This window comes from Gymnoscopelus microlampas (genome assembly GCF_963454915.1).
Source record: "Gymnoscopelus microlampas genome assembly, chromosome: 21".
NCBI classification, from domain to species: Eukaryota; Metazoa; Chordata; class Actinopteri; order Myctophiformes; family Myctophidae; genus Gymnoscopelus; species Gymnoscopelus microlampas.
Genome location: NC_139958.1, coordinates 2,133,764 through 2,149,750, shown reverse-complemented (window position 1 = coordinate 2,149,750; position 15,987 = coordinate 2,133,764). Strand labels below are relative to the sequence as shown.

Below are 15,987 nucleotides of genomic sequence, written 5' to 3'. Positions count from 1 at the left end.
AACATGGAGAAGAAGAAGAAGAGAGAAAAAAACAGATTCACAATTGCATTCAAGTTTCTCATTTCTGATAAGATGAAATTCAGGGGAATATTAGTAGTGAATGTAATACAACTAGGGTTTTTTTTTTGTTTGTTTTTTTGTTGTTTTTTTCCACAGCTCTAAGGCTGTGTGACAGAAGGTCTAGACAATGGAACATAACAGAATATCTAATAAATTTGAATGAATAAAAAAATGACTCTGCTGACTTATGTTTAATTTTAGAAGTTCTACAATTTTCTTATATCAATTGAATGTATACATAAACACTGGATTCGTTTTCCCATGTGTACACGTATTTGCTTATGTCTAAACAAATCCACTGACCACATGACACAATATTAACCCATTAAGACCTGAGGCAATTCTTTAAAAAAAAATCTAAATCCTAACAGTTTTTTGAAAAATAATCTGAACAATATTTTTTCATGATTTTTCAAAAATAGCAGATCTACAAGCTCATAGCGCGGCACTCGGTGCCGCGCTATGAGCTTGTAGATCTGCTGTTTTTGAATAGCCAAAGAAATCTAAAGTGACACAGATGCGTTCCAGGTCTTAAAGGTAGGGTAAGTGATATTTTTGGTTAAAACACTATATTCTGATAGTAATCATTGTTGCTATAATAGTATAGAGTGTTTGTTCCGTCTCTCCAGCTCTTTATTAAACAGAAAATACATTTTCAGGTAGGTGACAAAATTTCAGCCAATCAGGAGAGGGTACCCGTTTATCAGCTTCATTTTTTATAGTGTTCTAGTTCCAATTGTGTGTCTGCTCATGCCTTTGTGTCACCACTTCCATATTCACTTGTTTCCTGATTGCATAAAATTGGTATCCTGACCTCAAAATGTATTTTCTGTTTATTAAAAAGAGCTGGAGAGACATGGAGACTCCTGTTACTGAACAAACACTCTATAGCAATGAGTATAATCAGAATATAGAGATATTTAACACTTATTTTGACCAAAGAAAATCACTTACCCTACCTTTAACATAATGTTATATTATAGAAATATGATATAGATATAGAAAGAGAAAACCTCACAAGATGGCGCCACCTGTCCATTTAACGGTTCCTCAAGCTAGTATATATCAGTAAACATATAAAAAATGATATCACAAACTAGAGTTTTACTTTTGGACTTACAATGAAGTCAACATGTGTTCTCCCAGAGCTACAAAACATGGAACCAAGAATATAATTAAGTCCTATTTTATTATAAATTGGATTTTGGTCTCAACGGATTTCAGCCTATATAGGCGATATATATATATATATATATATATATATATATATATATATATATATATATATATATATATATATATATATATATATATATATATATATATATATATATATATATATATATATATATATATATATATATATATATATATATATATATATATATATATATATATATATATATATATATATATATATATATATATCTCTCTCTCTCTCTCTCTCTCTCTCTCTCTCTCTCTCTCGCCTATATAGGCTGAAATCCGTTGAGACCAAAATCCAATTTATAATAAAATAGGATATATATAGAGTGCTAAATAAAAGCTTAAAAATGAAGCATTAATGGAGTCTTGAGTCCATCGTCATTTGGAGTGTGCGGTTCCTTCCTAAGAGAAGCAGAGGGGAGGTTTATTTCTTTCTTTCTTATATATATGTGTGCAACGCCATGTCAATGACTAAATACAGTTAACAGACTGGGTCTGGATCCGGTCTGGAGCGGATACGGAAATGGGCTGTGAGTGCATGCGCGCGCGGTGCCCCTCTGCGGCTTGCAGATCCGGTACGGAGCGGATACGGAAACGGACGAGTGTGCGTGCCATGTTACGTGTTGCGGGGTGAATGACCGGATACAGTAAGCGGTGGGGCTTTGCTCTTAGACCGGATGTGATCACACTCAAAGCGGTAAAAAGAAAAGGAAACTGGAAACACAAGTTTTAGCCGAAACATCCGTTGTGTTGTGGTGCGACCCCCGAACCGACCACTAAGCTAGCCGTTCTGACTGGGATGCGATGTGCGCATGCCCAGAACCACTTTTACCCAGGTAACCTCCAGGCAGCAGCTTCACCATCATGGCGGCGGCGCGAGGCCATGTGCAGGATCCCAACGACAGGAGACTCAGACCTATCTACGGTAAATAAAACCCTTTCAAACGGGGGGGGGGCAGAATAACTAACGAACGCGTTACTCGTTTATCCGCGGCGTCAACGTTTTTTTGTCGGACGTCTCGCCGACGCCATAGTTTAGTCATTTACATTGACGCAGTAGTTTCCCATCGGCGTTCTTTCCCAGAGAACACAGTCACAGTGGGTCGGTTAGTTAGTAGCGGGGGTTAGCCTCGCGTTGCTCTGGGGTCTCCATTGCGACTCAACCAGTGTGGATCCGGTCGAGAGCCCGCCTACTGTATCCGGTCATTTGCACGCACCAGGCACCACACATGCAAAGAAACTGTTTCCGTATCCTGTTGTAGACCGGATACGATAACTTTGCAACGCTAACTTGGATCCCACCACCAAGTGACCAGTCTGAAGTGCTGCTGGTGCTGGTGGTGGTGGTGGTGGTTGTCTCGAGCGGCTCAGCGGCCCCTCGAGCGGCGGACTAACCAGACCGCTCGAGCCGCTCACATATAATACCTCCGACCTATGGCGGCGTCGCGCGCCCAAAATGTGAGCTTGTAGATCTGCTGTTTTCAGCGCGAGCGAGACTCTCTCTCGAATGACAGTGCACACAGTTATAATTCCCCCGCACACACACACACACACACACACACACACACACACACACACACACACACACACACACACACACTGCAGGACAGCAGAGTTGCCAATAATGACATTTTCACAGTACAGAAGCCTTCACTGTGTGTTGTGTCGTGTTAACAATGTGTTAAAGTGTTATTAAAGTGGTTATACATGGAATGGATAGGTGTGTGTGTGTGTGTGTGTGTGTGTGTGTGTGTGTGTGTGTGTGTGGTTGCAGTGCAGAAGCCATGCAGCATGCAAAGTCCTCTCTCTATCTCTCTCTCTATATAAAGCTAACGTTAGCATAGCTGTTTGACAGCTAGCTTTAGCTATTATTAGCACTTCATACTGTCTCTGTGTGTGTGTCTAGCAGCATGCTAACTGTGTGTGTGTGTGTGTGTGTGTGTGTGTGTGTGTGTGTTAGCAGCATGCTAGCTGTGTGTGCAGTAGACAGAACTGCATCAATACTTAGTTATTATATAATAGTTAGTTCATGCTGTGTGTGTGTGTGTGTGTGTGTGTGTGTGTGTGTGTGTGTGTGTGTGTGTGTTAGTTCATGAGGTGTGTGTGTGGGGTAGAAAGAACTGCATCTCAATATGAAATAACGTGTGTGTGTGTGTGTGTGTGTGTGTGTGTGTGTGTGTGTGTGTGTGTGTGTGTGTGTGTGTGTGGAGCAGAAATAACTGCATCAATAGTTGGTTAAATAATAATAACTAACTATTATATAATAACTAACTGAATTGAGTACAAAGTACCCTAATGGAAACAAGCCATAGTGCTTTCTTTGGTTTTAAATCCTCTCAACAGACCATGTATTGAACTGTACTTCACTGTGCTTATTTCTGCTAAATGTTAATACAGTCAATCAGCTAGTTCTGTGTGTGTGTGTGTGTGTGTGTGTGTGTGTGTGTGTGTGTGTGTGTGTGTGTGTGTGGAGTAGAAGGAACTGCATCAGTATTTAGTTAGTTATTCTAATACCAATAGTTAGTCCATGATAGGTGTGTGTGGGTGAGAGAGAGAGATTTAGCAGCAGCAGTGTAGCAGCATGCTAGTTGTGTGTGTGTGTGTGTGTGTGTGTGTGTGTGTGTGTGTGGAGCAGAAATGACTGCATCAATAGTTAGGTATTATATAATAACAGCTAGTTCATGCTAGTTAATCCTCTCAACAGACCTCGTATTGAACTGTAGTTCCCTGGGCTGTTTTCTGCAAACTGTTAATACAGTATATATCCAATCAAAAATCAATCAGTTGTGTGTGGAGTAGAAAGAACTGCATCAATAGTTAGTTAGTTATTATATAATAATAATAGTTTATTTGTGTGTGTGTGTGTTTTAAATGATGGTTATTAACTGGTATAGTTGTGTGTGTGTCCGTGTCCGTGTCCGTGTCTTAAACAGCTGAATAGTTTAACAAGCTTAAAGTTTCAACGTGCTACATCATAATAGACTATGGTGTGTGTGTTAGATAACACAACACAACAGCAGCAGTGAAGGAGGACAATATAGCGTCACCGCAGGGCTTTTGTAAAGACTTTCATATTTGTATTAACCCATTAAGACCTGAGGCGATTCTTAAAAATATTAATATTAATATATAACAGTTTTTTGAAAAAAAAATCTAAAAAATGATTTTTTAAAGCTGTTTCAAAAATAGCAGATCTACAAGCTCGTAGCGCGGCACCGAGTGCTTGTATATCTGCTATTTTTGAAAAGCCAAAGAAATCTAAAGTGACACAGATGCGGTCTTAATAGGTTAAACGTTGTATTTGTGTTACCGAGCAGTTCTTTTGTTTAAGCAGCAGTCTGTGGTGGTGGTGTTGTTGACATGACAGTCAAGTTCACTGGTGGAGAACGACTGCGGTGTAACGATAATGATGATGACCCACCGGCTGCAATAAACGTTGCTCTGTGTCACTACTATAGCGTGATGCCAATGCACAGCCAAACGCCACCGTTTGTGTCTACAGGAGGAGGAGGGCGATGTTAAAACACAGATTAAAACCAGGGCGCGTTAAAACGCATTAAGACCGGGAACGCATCTCTGTGTGTCATCGAAAGATTTCTTTGGGCGATTCAAAAATTGCTCTATCTACAAGCTCAGAGCTTGTAGATAGAGCTTGTAGATTCAGCAATTTTTTTCTGAATATCATTTTGGGAGGTCCTTGACATGAACAAGTATGATGATGAGCACCACTGATATTATAGCAATATAGGGTTTTTTCCCCCCCCAAAAAAACTGTTACTATTTAAAAAGACATTTGTAGAATCCCGCCAGAAGCAAAAGATTTGAGTTAAAAAATTTCACTTTAAAAAAATATATATATTTAAATATTTTCACGAATGTTTACGGTTTTTCTCAAAATATTTTTGAATAGCCCAAAGAAATCCATGCAGCGTAACATTATCACACACCATCTGTAGGGTACAATGTCATTTATTTATTTCCCCCTCTCTCTCTCTCTCTCTCTCTCTCTCTCTCTCTCTCTCTCTACCAAAGACCATGGCAGTGAATGACGATTAGCTTTGCCCAAAGCCAGATTCCAGACAGAAAGCTGCAGAATATGATGAGCTGCTGCTTCTAGCCAAATGCAGCCTGTCTGTCAGAGAATAAAACGGGACATTTTTTTATGATGCGTAGTCGGCACGTAATGTGGGGGGGAAAAAAAACAAACATGAAATGATACCAGCTTTCTGTTTCAGGTCATACCTTATGAATGAATCCTCACTGGCACCACTCAGGGTTAAATATATCTATATATCTCTCTCTCTGTCTCTGTCTCTGTCTCTGTCTCTGTCTGTCTCTGTCTGTCTCTGTCTCTCTGTCTCTGTCTCTCTGTCTCTCTCTGTCTCTCTCTGTCTCTCTGTCTCTGTCTCTGTCTCTCTGTCTTTCTCTGTCTCTGTCTCTCTGTCTTTCTCTGTCTCTGTCTCTCTGTCTCTGTCTCTCTGTCTCTCTCTGTCTCTATGTCTCTGTCTCTCTCTGTCTCTCTGTCTCTGTCTCTGTCTCTCTGTCTTTCTCTGTCTCTGTCTCTCTGTCTCTCTCTGTCTCTATGTCTCTGTCTCTCTGTCTTTCTCTGTCTCTGTCTCTCTGTCTCTGTCTCTGTCTCTCTGTCTTTCTCTGTCTCTGTCTCTATGTCTCTGTCTCTCTCTGTCTCTCTGTCTCTGTCTCTCTGTCTTTCTCTGTCTCTGTCTCTCTGTCTCTCTCTGTCTCTATGTCTCTGTCTCTGTCTCTGTCTCTGTCTCTCTCTGTCTCTGTCTCTGTCTCTGTCTCTGTCTCTCTGTCTCTTTGTCTATATCTCTGTCTGTCTGTCTATCTATCTCTCTATCTCTCTCTTTATATCTCTCTTTCTATCTACCTATCTATCTATCTATCTATCTATCTCTCTCTCTCTCTATCTCTCTCTCTCACAATGGGAAGCAGGGATTGCATAGGCAGTTTCTGGTGACCAGATTGCTGATTAGGGTGAATTGTGTTCATTTGGGCGACTGGAATAGTCTGATATCTTTTAGACAGTTAGAGTTAGATTGGGTGGATTGTGATGGGTGATGGGGCAGCACTTGAGTTGTCTGGGCTTGCCGTTTCGGTGAATGTGGGGGTGTTGTGCAATGCATATTCGACCCCCCCGCCCCCCCCCCCCCCCCCGACCCGACCCCCCGCCATTAGCTCATCCGTCCTGTAAGGACTGAGGACGGACATGTCATGTGTTTGTTCCCTGATTTCAGCATGAGGCCCAAAGACATGAGGCGTCATCCTGGCTGGTTGAATGTGTGCTGTACATCATTGGTTCTCAAAGTGGGGTCCCCCCAGGGGTCCTTGAGGGGGTTCCAGGGGGTCCCCAGCAAAATGTGTGAATATAGCATCACAATAACTTTAACCTTTTATACTTTAGGCTATTCAAAAAATATCAGATCTACAAGCTCATAGCGCGGCACCGAGTGCCGCGCTATGAGCTTGTAGATCTGCTATTTTTGAAAAATCCTGAAGATTCGTGCAAATCTTTCAATATGTTTATTTCAAAGCGAACATTTTAACACAAATCTTTGCTTCTGGGGGGTCCCTGGCACAACACATTTTCAGATGGGGGGTCCACAGCCAAATATATATCAATTTGGGGGTCCCTGGCATGAAAAAGTTTGAGAAGCGCTGCTGTACATTCTGCTCACTGTTATTGCTGGCCAGCAGGTGGCGTGTGTGAGCTGGCTGGGCATTGTCTTGTCTGTGCCACTACTGTTGACCTTAATCCAGCCAATCAGGGTACGCTTCTGTGTGTCATTTTAGATTTGAGCTGTGAGCATTATTTTTGATACTTTGGCTATTAAAAAATAGTAGATTTATTTCATCTCTCTCTCAGCTAGGGGGTCCTTGGCCTGAGAAACGTTGTAAGACCCCCTACACTAGACTATGCACAGCGCTGTAGCGTGGCAGAAAAGCAGTTCTCCCACTTTATACACAGCTGAGAGAATTAAGGAGGGTAGGAACTAAGGTCATCTGTTAATCAGAAGGTCAGCGGTTCAGCAGAACGTGTTGAAGAGTCAGTGTCCCTGAGCAAACACACGGATTACTCTCCTGTCATGATTGCAAGTGTGAGAGAAACTGACCAGCATTTTTATTTGTGGGAGGGGGGGGGGGGGCTTTATGTAATTGCGTGTGTGTGTGTGTGTGTGCGTGCGCTGTACTCTACTGCGGCAAGTTGCAATCCACACAACTTATGCAGCCAGTATTCAGCAGAGTGAGAAATGAAACGGCATTGACAGACATTGAACAGGAACGTATTATTGACTGAGGTTATTGAATTACACTCTTAATAGCATAATGATGGTGTAGTAGAATCACTCTTAATAGCATAATGATGGTGTAGTAGAATCACTCTTAATAGCATAATGACGGTGTAGTAGAATCACTCTTAATAGCATAATGATGGTGTAGTAGAATCACTCTTAATAGCATAATGATGGTGTAGTAGAATCACTCTTAATAGCATAATGACGGTGTAGTAGAATCACTCTTAATAGCATAATGACGGTGTAGTAGAGCCTTCCTTCAACAAAGACTGACGGAGATAAACAAATCTCGTCAGTCTTTGTCCAAGGTGTAAACATTGTAACATGATGGTAGACTTCTCACAGTAGCTTATCTAATCAAATCCACTGCCTGTGCAGGGTGATATGACCCATACATGCGTGCACACACACACACACACACACACACACACACACACACACACACACACACACACACACACACACACACACACACACACACACACACACACACACACACACACACACTCCATAACATGATCAATGTTTCTCAGTAGCAGAGTAAACATACAGATGGAGAAAATAACCATTTTATTAATTCAAATGAATCCTGTATAGGAGCTTTAATGCAGCATGTCCCCAGAGATGTGATGAATCCAGTGTGGTTTGGTGGGGGTGGTCTAGTAGGGTGGTTCAGACATAACTAGTAGCACAGTGCTGTGGTAGAGAAAGCAACGCGTCCCCATTGGACCAAGTCATTCTAGGACTAGCCTGGTAAACCCTCCCTCCGGGGGCGGCCATAGCTGAGTGGTTAGTGAGCCCGCCTAGGGAGCCAGAGGCCCTGGTTGCCCCAGGTTCGATTCCAGGCCAGGCCAACATATGTGTCGATGAAATGAAATTTGTCCCTGAGCAAGACTCTTAACCCCTAATTGCTCACAGGTTCTCATTGGAAACAAGACCGCAAGGACTTTCATGAACGACCTGTTAAAAGGAATTATCCTTATCCTTATTCCGGAAATCTCATTTCCATTTGATTCCAGAAGTGCGTCTGGCCTGATCGCCCATTGTGGGGGTTTCTAGAGGAATTACCAGCTAACCGAGCCTATCGGCGGCGGCGCTCATCGTTCTGTGATTGACAGCGACAGTTGGCCAATCAGGTGGCGAGTACGAGTGAGCCCGAATGGGACCGAGTGCAGCCGACAAAAATGGAACGATCCGCCATTGTTTTCTGCGCCTAGTTACACTTTTTACTTTCGGTTTTAAAACGCTCTCAAACTTCTTTTTTGAGGCACGGAATTTACTATTAAGATATCGTTTGGATAGAATTTAGTTGTTTAACTTCATATATGTGGTCAATTAATCATGACAGAGCCTATTTAAAAGAATAATTTTAGAGAACCGGCATGGGGCAGGGAGTGACACGCATGTATCCCAATAAGGCAACCTATTTTGGGCATGGCCGTCTCAAAAGTCCCGTTGCGTCACATAGTCTGGAGGTGGTAAAAATGAACTGCTGATTGGCTGAAGGGGAAAAACGATCATTGGCTGAAGGGGTTGTCAGTCAACGGTATTACTCCCGCCCAACTCCAGCCCACAGCCAATATTGCAGAATGGGCGTTCAGGCCAGACTCACGTCTGGAATCAAATGGAAATGAGATTTCCGGAGGGAGGGTTTACCAGGCTACTATAGGCCTACTACTTGTGAAGATCTAAGGTTCAAGGTTGTCCTGTATGGGTACATCTTGTGGTACATAAGAGTAAAACTCACTTTGGTTTGGCTTCCTTCAGACGATGCAGCAGCCTAGATAATAACAACAGAATAATTATAGAAATATTTTCTTTAAAGAAAAGAAGAGTGCAAAAAAAAAGAATAAAATAGTAGAGCATCATCAAATGTACACGTGCATAAAAAACCTTGGTATATTTTATATACACCACCAACAGCATTTATTCCCAGTATAGCTGCCACCTAACTTTGTGTAAACAACTTCACAGTATATCGGATGGGGGGTGGGGGGGCTAGCTTAGCATTTCCCTTTGTCCTGGATCGTTCTGGTTCTTGTCAGGTCGTTCATGTAGCTGATTGTACGTGGAAACTGGAAAGAAGCATTTTAAGGTGTTTTAGGTGTCACAGAATTGTTTGTTTGCAAACTGCATAATTCTCATTGGTGAGGAAATTGGCTAAATGTATTTTGCACTTGTTGTTGTCCAGGCAATTGTAGCGATGGGTGTTGGCAAGAACCTCACGGTGCGATACGTATCACGATACTTGGGTCACGATACGCTTGTGTCGTGATATATTATGGATCATGACTGTGGATTAAAGGGATATTTCACTTTAAAAAAAAAACGTTGGGTCATTTTATCGTCTACTCAGGCTTTTGTGAGCCCCCCAGACCGTTTTTAAGTTGCTTGATTCAGTATTTAGATATTTGATATTCATTTTATCAGACACGCCCCCTTCCTATACAAACCCATTATAACATCAAACTCCATTTTAACCATGTTAGATTCATCAAAAACACCCGTCCTTGGTTCTGGTGAATCACCCTGCCCTCCTAATATGCGAGGGGGCCGTGTTTTTTCGATTACTTTTTTCATTTTTTTTTTTTTGTTGTATTTAATGTTTTTCATTTTCCAAAAAAATAAATAAAAATAAATGAAAAAAGTAATCGAAAAAACACGGCCCCCTCACGTATTAGGAGGGCAGGGTGATTCACCAGAACCAAGGACGGGTGTTTTTGATGAATCTAACATGGTTAAAATGGAGTTTGAAGTTATAATGGGTTTGTATAGGAATCCCCATATCCCTTTTAAGACCGCGAACACATCTGTGTCATTTTAACATTTCTTTGGCTATTTTATTTGTTGAAAAACTGTCGAAGATTTGTGCCAAAACATATGTTTTAAAGCGAACATTTTTTAACTCTTGTTGTCCCTGGAACAATATATTTTGAGATGCGGGTCCACGGCCAAATACATATCATTTTGGGGAGTCCTTGACATGGAAAAAGTTGGAGCACCACTGATATAGCAATACACTGTTAGGATTTAGAAAACGTTTTTACACATGTATTTGGCCCGCGGACCCCATCTCAAAATGTGTTGTTCCAGGGACCCCCCCAGAAGCAAAGATTTCAGATACAAAATGTTCACTTTAAAAAAATATATTCAAAGATTTGCACAAATTTTCAATATTTTGCATATATTTAGCTCATATCGCGGCACTCGGTGCCGCGATATGAGCTTGTATATCTGCTATTTTTGAATAGCCCAAAATAAATCTTAAAATGACACACAGATGCGTTCCCGTTTTTTTACAGGGTTAACACACAGTAGGTCTCTAAAGGAAGACCAACCAGTTCATTTCAATCACATTTGAAGCTGCTAATTAATGAGTCATTAAGGGTTTAATGTGGACGTGATGACCTTCGTCATCAGTGACGTTCCATACTTAACGGTTCCAAACGGAGAGGACCCACATCGTCATGAGAGACAAATATACCTTCTTTCTGGCACAGTTCATTCAGGCAGACCAGCTGTCATGACAAAAAAGGGCCATTCTTGGTTATAATGATGTAAGGTTTATACCATTGACCAGGGCTGTGAATCTTCTGCTATCTCACCATTCCATTCCATTCCATTCTGAATCTTGGGACCACGATTCAGATTTTTTCAAAACAAACTATTTCGATTCAAAAACGATTTTTTTTTCCCCCTGATTCAAACAATTGTCGATTTAACTCATTCCCTGCCAGACTTATTTCTGTGTGTCTTATTTAGTGTTTTTTTATAAATATGTTTAAAAATTCACATTTTTTTTTTTTTTTCATTATGATCTCAAGTCCAGTCGTTTCTAAACACACGGACGAGTCGTGCACGTCACTCGGACAACAAACATTCCGATCGGGCGGCCATAGCTGAATGGTTAGTGAGCCCGCCTAGGGAGCCAGAGGCCCTGGTTGCCCCAGGTTCGACTCCAGGCCAGGTCAGCATATGTGTCGATGAAATGAAATTTGTCCCTGAGCAAGACTCTTAACCAGGGGTGCACATAACTGGTGCGCAGGTGCGCATGCGCACCCAAAATAAAAAATGCGCACCACATCAGACGACGCGAGGCGTTTTTGCGCACCAACAGCTAGGACAGGAATTTCCAAGCTTTTATTTTTTAGCAAAACTAAAAAATAAAAGCCTGGAGATCGAGGCTAGGAATTTACTTCCTGAAGCCACACTCACACAATCACTCTAAAGCACGCGTCGGCCCCATGTACAGCCATTAGGCACAGGGGTAGAGATATGACTCGCGTCGCCTCGCATCGCCTCGCATTGCCTCGCTGCGTGCACGCAGCCAGCAGCGGCTGTTAGAGGCACTCGTCACCGATGATGAACGCACCGTAATGGTGCAAAATATGCCGTGAACGTCCCAATCTGGCGGATAAAATCAGCGCAGCAGCACAGGGCACCAACCTTGTGGGCTTTATCTAACAGCGTGAGAAAAAAAACCGGCAAAAATCGGCGGAATTTAGAAGCGGAGCGTCCTTTTTTTCTCGCCCCCCCCCCCCCCCCCCCCCCGTTGACAAAACTGTCCGGGCTGAACCCCCCCTCCCCCCCCCCCCCCGTTGACAAAACGGGACGGGCGCCATGCGCACCAAGTCACATGTCCAGGTGCTCTTCTGCGTACCAGACCTAAAAAGTTATGTGCACCCCTGCTCTTAACCCCTAATTGCACACAGGTTCTCATTGTAAACAAGACCGCAAGGACTTTAATGAACGACCTGTTAAAAGGAATTATCCTTATCCTTATCCTTAGCCCTTCTCCTCCAGCCCAGCGTTAAACAGCATGCATGGCCATCTGAACGGAAAACTCACTTATACTTTTTCCACCTCGCCACAGACCTCGCTAAATCCCTTATGATCGCGTGTTCAACTGTTTGTAGACACACAGGGTAGTTGTGTGAGTGGCCCAGAGAACACATTTTCAATCGTCGACATTCCATTTGGCAGCCGTAGCAGTTTCAAAAACAGCGACGCGAAACAGTGTTCCTCGGTGGAAAAAATGCAAAGCCGAGAAAATGGCGTTTGAAGGCTGGAACCCAAACAGGAAGTGGGCGGAAGCGAAAATCTTTGATATGACGTATTTCCGTATCCGGGTGTGTGCTACAGTGAAATGTGTCGTGGCGAGAGATGAAGGACCTTGAGATCTTGTTTTGAAAAATGATTTTGCAAAATTACGTTTTTTTACGTCGGTGGCAGTGACTGAGTAAAAAAAGATTTTTTTCCAATTCAAAATCGAGAACTTGACACGTCTTGTCAAAAAAAAACATTTAAAAAAAAAATCTATGTTATTTATTTGGAGTATCGATTCTGAATCGTCCAGCATGAGAATCGCGATTCATATTCAAATTGTTTTTTTCCCCCCCACGCCCCTACCATTGACATAATATAGCTTTAGTATATATAATAAATCTTCTGTACCTAACCATGGAAGCCACACTTCCACAAACATAACGGTATGCTCCCTGAAATATAAATAGAAATAATCCTCTTTTATTTCCTCAGATTCTCTCGACAATGGAAACAACAAGATGGCCATCCAGCAGGCAGACAAACTGCTAAAGAAGCACAAGGACCTGCACTGTGCCAAGGTGAAGTGTGTGACATCACAGTAGTCTGTGTAAATGCAGGTTGCCCGGGGGCACGGCTCACAAAGAAGAAATAATAAGAAAATAATAGCCAGGGCGCCCGAAGTCCTTCTGGTACTTATACTTCATTAAGGCACGGGGCATACGCGCTGAGGAAGGCTCCATGTATGCTGCCCGTACTTTAATGAATTAAAAGGAATGAATAAAGTAAGGTTGACTGTTATTTTCTTATTGAACGTGTGAGATGGCTAGGAAGAAAAACGTGCAGGTTTGAAGTATGCTCTGTACCAACCAAGCAACCTTGCACTGTATTAATCCATTTAGTCCGGGAACGCATCTGTGTGTCACTTTTAGATCTCTTTGGCTATTCAAAAATAGCAGATCTACAAGCTCTCGTAGCGCGCCACCAATTGCCGCGCTACGAGCTTGTAGATCTGCTATTTTTGGAAAAGAATCGTAAAAAATGTGTGCAAATCTGAATATATCATTGGATATAAATATAGATTCATTTTTAACTCAAATATTTGAATCTGGGGGGGTCCCTGGAACAAAATATTTTGAGATGGTGGTCCGCAGCCAAATACCTGTCATTTTGGGGGTCTTATAGCAACATATTTTAAAAAACAAAAAACTGTTAGTAACATCCCCAGAAGCAAAGATTTGAGTAAAAATGTTCACTTTAAAAATATATATATTCAAAAGATTTGCTATTTGCTAAGACTTGGCTATTTTTGAAAAGCCCAAAGAAATCTTAAAATGACACCGTATGCATTGCGTTCCCGGTCTAAATGGATTAAGGAATGAATGAAACTTTTATTTCCATGTCTTGTCTTATGACCCATGATCCCTTATAAAACACCAAAAACACAATTACAAAATGTTATTTACTCACCGCTCACACAGATGAACTATTTATGGCTATTTATTGAATATTGTTGAACAACTAAAACCAATAAAGCACACCATCCATCGCCTGCAATGAACCGTCTTGAGAAAAAGATCTTACATTAGGTCTAATGTAAACCTCTTATAACCCATTAACTCATTGACTGCTCAAATTATTTCTGGCTATTTCTGGCCAGTACAATTTTAGATTTTTATTTTTTTCAAAGTAAAAAAAAAAAGTGCTTAGGAAGCGAGATACTGCCTTTTTCAGTTCTAAGTTAAACAAGGAGTGGATGGAGCTGCAAATCTTCAGATAATGATATCTTGGGTTCTGAACCCCAAAAAAAAAATGGCACTCAATGAGTCAAAATAACCGACTTCAAGATCAAGATTAACATGAACCTTAACCTCCCACCCTCTCCTCCCCTCTCCTCTCCCCTCCTCTCCTCCCCTCTCCTCCCCTCTCCTCCCCTCTCCTCCTCTCCCCTCTCCTCCCCTCTCCTCTCCTCTCCTCTCCTCCCTCAGGTCCTCAAGGCCATCGGTCTCCAGCGCACAGGGAAGCAGGATGAGGCTTTCATGTTGGCCCAGGAGGTAGCCACGCTAGAACCCACCGATGACAACTCACTACAGGCCCTCACCATACTGTACAGAGAGATGCATCGACGTGAGACACACACACACACACACACACACACACACACACACACACACACACACACACACACACACACACACACACACACACACACACACACACACACACACACACACACACACAGGGACGTGCACAGATAGACTCTAGGTGGTGCTAGAGCACCCTGCCCTTTGCCCTCTTGACCAGAAGTGCCCTTTTGAAAAAAAGAGATTTTTTTTTTTTCAGTTTACAGCAGGGGTCTTCAACAGGGGGTCCGGGACCCCTAGGGGGTCCTCAGAGTTACTACAGGGGGGTCCGCCAAATCTTTATGTGATATGATTTTTCTTTTTACCATAACCACTCGAAACCTAGCATCCCTTTTCTGAGGAGAACTTTAGCCAAAAATAGCCGATCTGCTATTTTTGGCAAAGAGGTATAGGTGACGTTGAAGACCTCTGGTTTACAGTATGTAGCCCATGGTGACATCGATCAATTCTGGATTAAAAGCTTCTAATATATTAATAATTCCCCAAAATGTGCAATTTTCTTCTATAAATTTCACACTATTAAGGCAGCCGGCCGTTCCGCGCGCCGCGCAAGGTGCCCTTTTTTTTTTACTTGAGCACCTGCCCCTCAAAATGTCTGTGCACGCCACTGCGCGCACACACACACACACACACACACACACACACACACACACACACACACACACACACACACACACACACACACACACACATTTCTGCCATGTACTTCTATGGTAAAAAAACAGAGCGCTGGGCAACGCGGGCCGCTTGCCCACCCAGTTGAGCGTTTGTCTCGCTGCTGAGAGACAGACGGAAACATCTTAATAACCCCGACGTCTCTGCTTAACCTCATTAAAGCCCGGGAATGCATCTTGTGTCATTTTTTTTTATTTCTTTGGCTATTCAAATAAATAGCAGATATACAAGCTCATAGCTAACATTTTTTAACTCAAACCTTTGCTTCTGGGGATTCTACAAATGTCTTTTAAATCTTAAGAGTTATTTTTTTTTTTAAATAACTTATGTTGCTATATGTGTGTGTGTGTGTGTGTGTGTGTGTGTGTGTGTGTGTGTGTGTGTGTGTGTGTGTGTGTGTGTGTGTGTGTGTGTGTACGTGTGTGTGGTTCTCAAACCTTTTCATGTCAAGGACCCCCAAAATTATATATGTTTGGCCGCAGACCCCTATCTGAAAATGTTTTGTTCCAGGGACCCCCCAGAAGCAAAGATTTGAGTTAAAATTA

General features: G+C 42.1%; 1 protein-coding gene across 1 annotated transcript in view; it reads left to right on the top strand.

Moving 5' to 3' along the window:
• Positions 1 to 2,058: 2,058 nt before the first annotated feature.
• naa25 (N-alpha-acetyltransferase 25, NatB auxiliary subunit) overlaps positions 2,059 to 15,987 on the top strand; it is a 59,956-nt gene continuing 46,027 nt past the window's right edge. The window contains exons 1-3 of the mRNA XM_084046114.1: positions 2,059 to 2,191; positions 13,119 to 13,204; positions 14,612 to 14,750. Of these exons, the coding sequence (XP_083902240.1) occupies positions 2,131 to 2,191; positions 13,119 to 13,204; positions 14,612 to 14,750 (286 nt within the window). The 5' untranslated portion in view covers positions 2,059 to 2,130. The remainder of the gene's footprint in view (positions 2,192 to 13,118; positions 13,205 to 14,611; positions 14,751 to 15,987) is intronic.